The sequence below is a fragment of the Eurypyga helias genome, unplaced genomic scaffold, assembly GCF_000690775.1.
Source record: "Eurypyga helias isolate BGI_N326 unplaced genomic scaffold, ASM69077v1 scaffold8221, whole genome shotgun sequence".
Taxonomy (NCBI): Eukaryota; Metazoa; Chordata; class Aves; order Eurypygiformes; family Eurypygidae; genus Eurypyga; species Eurypyga helias.
Window position 1 is genome coordinate 1 of NW_010232747.1, and position 6,861 is coordinate 6,861.

General features: G+C 52.6%; 1 protein-coding gene across 2 annotated transcripts; it reads left to right on the plus strand.

Moving 5' to 3' along the window:
* The first annotated feature begins 229 nt into the window (after positions 1-229).
* On the plus strand, positions 230-6,484 carry ZGPAT (zinc finger, CCCH-type with G patch domain). Of its 2 annotated transcripts, none has more exons than XM_010161498.1 (7): positions 230-455; positions 495-861; positions 1,554-1,687; positions 2,586-2,744; positions 3,754-3,885; positions 5,482-5,899; positions 6,346-6,484. In XM_010161498.1, the coding sequence occupies exons 1-7, from the start codon at positions 230-232 to the stop codon at positions 6,482-6,484; spliced, it is 1,575 nt and encodes a 524-aa protein (XP_010159800.1). The 2 variants fall into 2 exon arrangements, with proteins under 2 accessions (XP_010159800.1, XP_010159801.1); XM_010161499.1 differs by having other exon boundaries at positions 2,586-2,717.
* Positions 6,485-6,861: the final 377 nt, after the last annotated feature.

Here is a 6,861-nt window from a genome sequence, read left to right on the forward strand (position 1 = left end):
CCTCGCCTCGCCTCGCCTCTCCTCGGGCTCTCTCATTGCCTTCCGCCGCCTGCCCGCTGCTGGAGCATCGCCTGGTTACTTCTGAGGGAAGAAGCAGGACGGCGGGGTATATGGTAGCTTCTGCAGACGAGGGCCTGTTGTCCAAAAAGTTGCTCATCTTCAGTAAACTCTGTGAATATGTTTTGAGTTTCTGGGAAGGACACAGTTAAACACCTTTATTTTGCTGAGAATGGATGAAGAAAGTCTGGAAGCATCCATCCAGACCTACAATGCCCAGCTGCAGCAAGTGGAGCTGGCTTTAGGGGCAGGCCTGGACCCTTCGCAGCAGTCGGACTTGATTCAGTTGCAGGAAGACTTAAAGCAGCTGATAGAACTGACTGAATCCAGCCTGGTATCTGTTAAAAAGAGCAAACTTCTGGCTACTTTAGATACAAATGCCACCTCTTCCCCAGCAGGTCTGGAGCAGGGCACCAACCCAGACAGTTCTGCCCAAGATGAGGAGTATGCTGCTTTCAAGGAAGCCATTGCTGAGCTTGGAACCGAAGAGGAGCCTGCAGCTGATAAGGATGAGTTATCATCAAAGAGAGATGAAGAAACTGATGACAAAAATGAATCAAAGTACAGTGAAGAGGAGGAGGAGTCTGATAGGGAGGAGGAGGAGTTGAGTGGGATGAAGGTTAAAGCCCCCTACTACAGTTCTTGGGGTACCCTGGAGTACCATAATGCCATGATTGTGGGGACGGAGGACCTGGAAGATGGCAGTGCAGGAGTCAGAGTGCTGTATCTCTATCCAACGCACAAGTCTCTGAAGCCGTGCCCGTTCTTCTTGGATGACAAATGCAGATTTAAAGAGAACTGTCGGTAAAAAGGGGTGGGGAAGGGGGTTATGTCCTTCCTGTAGCTAAAGGCCTTGTCCATCAGAGGGATAAACCTCCTCTGAAAGTACCATGTTTGGCTTTTGCACCAAATGAAATTTTGCCTTTATGTTTTTTAGAAGGTGTTAGGGTAAGCAGTGGCATCAGCTTGGCCATTTTCTTTAGCTAATGCAGAGATGAAATGGAAAATCCCATGGCCAAGTTGCAGAAGCTTTACGTAATCAACGGAGGGACTAAATTAGTAACCAATTAGGTATTTTAAAATGAAACACCCAAGCTATCTGCTGATGGTGCCTGAATTCTGGCTACATGGAGAGGCTGTACAATCTCCATCTTTGGAGATCTTCAGAACTTCGCTGGACAAGGCCTTGGGTGACCTGCTCAGTCTTTGAAGCTGGTTGTGCTCGGAGCAGGAGCTTGGCCCGGAGACGTGGTGTCTGAAATCCCCTTTATCTCAAAGGATCTATGTTCTTTGTTACGTGACATAAGTAGCGTGGTTTAGATGAAAACTGATTAACCTGTGTAATTGCACCAGTGCATGATAAAACTTCTGTCGTTACTGGTGAAGATTCGTCACCGCGACGCCTCATTTGCGTTTCCTTTAAGGAGAGAAGGAATTTTTATTTAGAGCCTGCTCAAATGAGGCAGAGCTAATTCCTCTTCTGCTCTCCCTGGCAGGTTTTCACATGGTCAGGTGGTGGCTGTGGACGAGCTTCAGCCGTTCCAGGAGCCCAATCTGAGCTCGCTGGAGGTGGGCTCCGCCTGCCTGGCAAAGCACAGCGATGGAATATGGTACACGGCCAAAATAACCGGTGAGTCTCGTGGGAGCGTGCTTTGCCAGGATTCTGTGGGGATGGTGAAGGCTGATGCTTAAGTGGGTATAAAACCTGACTATTTTGGTTAATGATAGAGCAGCGTTAGCCATGTAGCTGCAGCCCTAAACTGAAAATCTTGACGTAACTGAGAAATCGTTAATTTTGTCAGGCTTGGGAAGGGAATAGGCTAGGAAACAGGAGAATGTTGGACAAAAAGGAGAGTAAGAGCAGGAGTGCGGAGAGGAAATGAGTATCTAGCTGCGCTGACAGGGAAGAGGCAGGTATTGCAGGAATTTGCATGCGTATTTGGTTAGAATTGCAGTAACCTGCTCTTGTTTAAACAAAAGCTGGGGAGCTGGCCCTGCCCATCAGCTGCTGATTACAGAATCACAGACAGGTTTGGGTTGGAAGGGACCTTAAAGACCATCAAGTTCCAAACCCCTGCCATGGGCAGGGACACCTTCCACTAGACCAGGTTGCTCAAAGCCTCATCCAGCCTGGCCTTGAAGACAGCCTGATACAGGCTTCCCTGTGTCCTGGGAAGAGTGAGGCTTTATTCTCTCTTTCCATCTTTCTTTGGCTGTTATTAGGTCGGAGGGGAGCAAGTCTAACTTCAATTCCATTTCTCAACAGCCCATCTTGGTTTTTAGAAATAAACCTTTAGGCATCAACACAAGCATTGTGGAAATAGCTTTTCTGCGCGGTGGATGCTTCTCCCTCCCAGCCAGAAATCTGAAGTACAACGAAAAAACAGATTATTTTTTTTAAACACCTGTTCCTTGAGCCTTGTCTCTCTCCCATGTTGCTCCACTGGAGCTGACTGGTTTTGAATGCCCTCTACCAGCTGCACACTGGAGACTTACTGGAACTCTTGTCCTTGCTTTTCCTTCTGTAGACATCGACAGCGGGTACTACACCGTGAAGTTTGATTCCCTGCTGCTCAAGGAAGCTGTTGTGGAAGGAGATAGTGTCATTCCCCCGCTGCGAAGTGAAGATGGTGCCTCATCTGCTGACTCTGATGAAGAGAGTGTTGATGATTCTGGTTATGCTAAAGGTGAGAGAGCGGGGGCAGCGTGACCTGGGTCTGCCGTTCTCGGGGGCCTGCTGAGTTACTCTGCAGCTTTCGTTAAGCGTCTCACCTCTGATGAAAGAGCAGCTAATCTCTTTATATCTTGCTGAAAGATAGAGAACAGTAATTAGCTATTATGTTACAATTGCAAACTAAAATCTGTTTTATGCAAATTACTGGGCTAATGAAGGTTGGAGGTTTCCAAGGGAACTTCCACACGTTGAAAGAACAGGGTGTGATAGTTTAGAGCCCAGCTCCAAGCTCTGACTCTCTTATGTGGCTGGCTGAGTTGAGCTGATAAGTGAATCGGGAGACTTCCTTGTCTCTGGGAGCTCCATGTCGCTTCCTGACACCAGAACGCGAGACCCCAGTTACTGCGTTTGGTTCTCCCGGTGCCTCGATGAGGTCGCAGGGACAGCCCTGCCCTGTTTTACTGCTGGAAGCTGACACAGAGCCCCCAGAGGCTTCTTTGAGATTGCACAGACAGCACTGTTCCTATGCTGGTGCCATAGTTACATCACAGGGACAAAGTAGTGTCCTAGAGCTCTTTAGTTTAGCCTCATTGAGATGATTGGACCCAAATAACACAGAATTAGTGTAGTGGCCTAGAGGAGCCTCGTACCAGAGAGAGGAGCTGGAGGCACAGAATATGTATGACATGCCACAGTGCCAAATTTTACTCTGATGGCGTGTGTCAGTCCGTGTGACCAGCCTAGAAAGAAGGAAAGGAAGCATAAAAGCAGCTGGATGATTCTGCCTGGGACTGTGAGATGGTGTGTGCGTTAAATCCGGTGACATCTCCCATCTAAGTAACTCGCTCTGCAGCCTTGGCAGCTCAGTGTGCGGCGGGAAGAGCTGCTGAGGGATTCCAGGCGAGGGGAGTGCATTGTACTGCCTGGTGCCGGGGTTTCACGCTGTGTGGATGCCCCAGGCGAAGGTTTTGCGTAGCAGCTTTGGTTCTGTGTTTCACTGATTCTTCTCTTCTGTGCCACAGTGATAGATTCGGGAGCTCCAGAGAACGGGGAGTGGGCTCCGGCGTGCAGTTCCTCTTTCGGTGGCTGGGAAGCCCATACTCGTGGGATCGGCTCCAAACTGCTTGTTCAGATGGGATACCAGTTTGGAAAAGGTAAGGGGAGGAGGTCCTGGTGGTGTGAGGGCCTGGCTGCCTCATCACCTTGGTCTCGTGGTGGATCCTAAAGCTAGTAAGGAAAAACAAGGGGTTTGGGTGAAGCTCGAACTTTGCTGCAGGGCCTGTTAGATAAGGCCGGAGCTGCGTGAGGAATCGAACCCGTGTGGAAGTGTCAGAAGGCAGGCAGGGAAGAGTTCTTTAGGCTGCCTCGTCACCTCGGTCTCATGGTGGATCCTAAAGCTAGTTAGGAAAAACAGGGGGTTTGGGTGAAGCTAGAACTTTGCTGTTAGATAAGGCTGGAGCTGCGTGAGGAATCGAACCCGTGTGGAAGTGTCAGAAGGCAGGAAGGGATGACTTCTTTAACCAAAGCTGAATGTGAGCTGGCACTGTGCCCAGGTGGCCAAGAAGCCAACGGCATCCTGGGACAGTGTGGCCAGCAGGACCAGGGCAGGGATTGTCCCCCTGTGCTGAGCACTGGTGAGGCCGCACCTCGAATCCTGGGGTCAGTTTTGGGCCCCTTGCTGCCAGACAGACATGGAGGGGCTGGAGCGTGTCCGGAGAAGGGAACAGAGCTGGGGAAGGGTCTGGAGCACAAGTCGTAGGGGAGCAGCTGAGGGAGCTGGTGATGTTCATCCTGGAGAAGAGGGGACTCAGGGGAGATCACTCCCTACAGCTCCCTGAAAGGAGGGTGCAGAGCTGGGGGGGGTGGGTCATCTCCCCAGTGACAAGCGATGGGACAAGAGGAAACAGCCCCGTGTTCTGCTGGGGCAGGTTTAGATGGGATATTAGGGAAAACTCCTTCCTGGAAAGGGCTCTCAGGGTTGGAAGGGGCTGCCCAGGGAGGGGGGAGTCACCGTCCCGGGAGGGGTTTAGGAGATGAGTTGATGTGGTGCTCAGGGACATGGTTTAGGGGTGGATTTAGCAGTGCAGGGTTGGCGGTTGGGCTCGGTGAACTTAAAGGTCTTTTCCAACCCCAAGAATTCTAGGATTCTAGGAAGCACAGGCTGCACCAGCCCCTGTATGGTAGTAACAAAATTTGGAGGCCTTTAGAATCGAGGTCAGGATCATGATTAAAGCCGTGAGAACGATTGTACGAGGTGTTCAAAGGCTTTAGGTAGAAGGGAGCTGATCCATGAAGCTTCTGATGTCTGTCTTAAAGCATCTCCTGGCTCTAGACTGGGCAGACTTCCGAGCCGGCTCAACTAGCTTCTCGCTGCACAAACGGTGCTGAGCCCTGGGGGCTCGGGGAGGCCGGTCTGCTGCTGGGCTTGGTCTCTGGTTCTCCCAGAGGAACCAAACCAGTTTTAAGAAGAAGCTGAGAACGTGAGGCTGAGCCTACTTTTGCAGAAACCGGCCTGACAAATGGCCTGGGGCTTTGCATCGCGTATTCTTCTGGTGCAGGAGGCTCCTGTCGCGGCACCCGCCGCGGCCTGTGCTGCTCCCCTTGGCTTGGATGGTGGTTAACGGCTTTTTTTGTACCCCGGACGTCTGTTTGCTTGTTCAAAGCCTGTGGCTCTCAGCGTGAGCTTGTGGTGGGAGGTGACTCGGAGGGGATGTCCTCGCTTGCTGTAATCCCTTGGTGTCTCTCCTCAGGGTTAGGGAAGAATTCCGAGGGCCGAGTGGAGCCGGTGCAGGCTGTGGTGCTTCCTCGAGGGAAGTCCCTTGACCAGTGTGCTGAGGTGCTTCAGAAGAAGAAACAGGGGAAGTTGGACTCAGGGAAATCGAGGAAATGCCGAGGAAAGGGAAGCAGCTCCGGACAATCCCCTGCGGGCAGCCGCAAACCTCCCCGCAACGTCTTTGACTTTTTGAACGAGAAGCTGCGAGGGAAGAGTGCTGGGGAGAAGGCAGGCGGGATGGCACTGCCGGAGCGGAACAGCAAGGAGATCTACCACGCCAGCAAGAGCACCAAGAAGGCCCTGAGTGTCCGCCTCTTCCAGACGATGGAGAAGATTGAACAAACGCAGAGGGATATCCGGGGGATCCAGCAGGCCCTGGCGCGCAATGTTGGACGGTAGGAGAACATTCGCTTTGGGACTGTGGGGTGAACTGGGAAGTCTCGGCCCTTCTGGGAAGGGGTGGGCTTGAAATGAGGTGTAGGAGGAACAAGGGAAACGTGGATGAGACCTAAGGGGAAGTGAGGAGACAGCGTATGCTTCAGGCCAGCTTGGAGCCTGGCAGATGTGTCCGGGATCCTCAGGCTGTGGCGAAGGGAGATGCTCACTGAGGAGAGGGGCTGGAATCCTTTCCTTCTTATGCCCCTCTCTGCAGCATTGCCACTGAGCATCCCAGGAAGGCATTTTTCAGCCCAGATTGTGCTGAGCAACCAGCTTCCCCTTGGCTTTCAGCAGGTCCCTTGCAACGTAACCCCCCAGGAGAGGGCAAACCCTCCTGCGATGGTGCCGAACCTTTGATCTCAGCGTGCAGGATGACGTTGCTGTGCCGTTTTTTTGCTTTCAGGCACAGCGTGGCTGCAGCCCAGCTGGAGGAGAAGCTGGCTAATGCGCACAAGCAGCTGGGGCAGCTGCAGGCCCAAGAAGCCAGCCTGCAGCGGGAGCAGAAGAAGGCAGACACGCATAAGAAGATGACTGAGTTCTAATCTCCGAGGAAGGCGCTCGACTGCAGGGATTGTCCTTTCTAGCCAGCCCCAACGCTCGTGCCCTCACAGCCTGGGTGAGCCATCCTGCTCCTCCAGGCCTCAGCCTGCGAACTGGGCTGAAAAGGAGCGGTTTCTGAAACTAAACATTTCTGAGCTGTGCTGGGAGGGGGAGGAGTACGCATCCGTCCAGGCCTGGCAGCGCTCAGGAAGCCTGGGCCGTGCAAAGGACCAGCTACAAGAAATAGAGTTTCTCTGCTCTCTTGCACGCTTTTTCCCCCGTTATCGCTGCGGTAGCGTCTCCATCCAGAGTCTGTCGCTGCTGGGGCGATAACGCTGCTGGCTACGAGCCAGCGAGAAGGGGCTTGGGGGGCGGCACC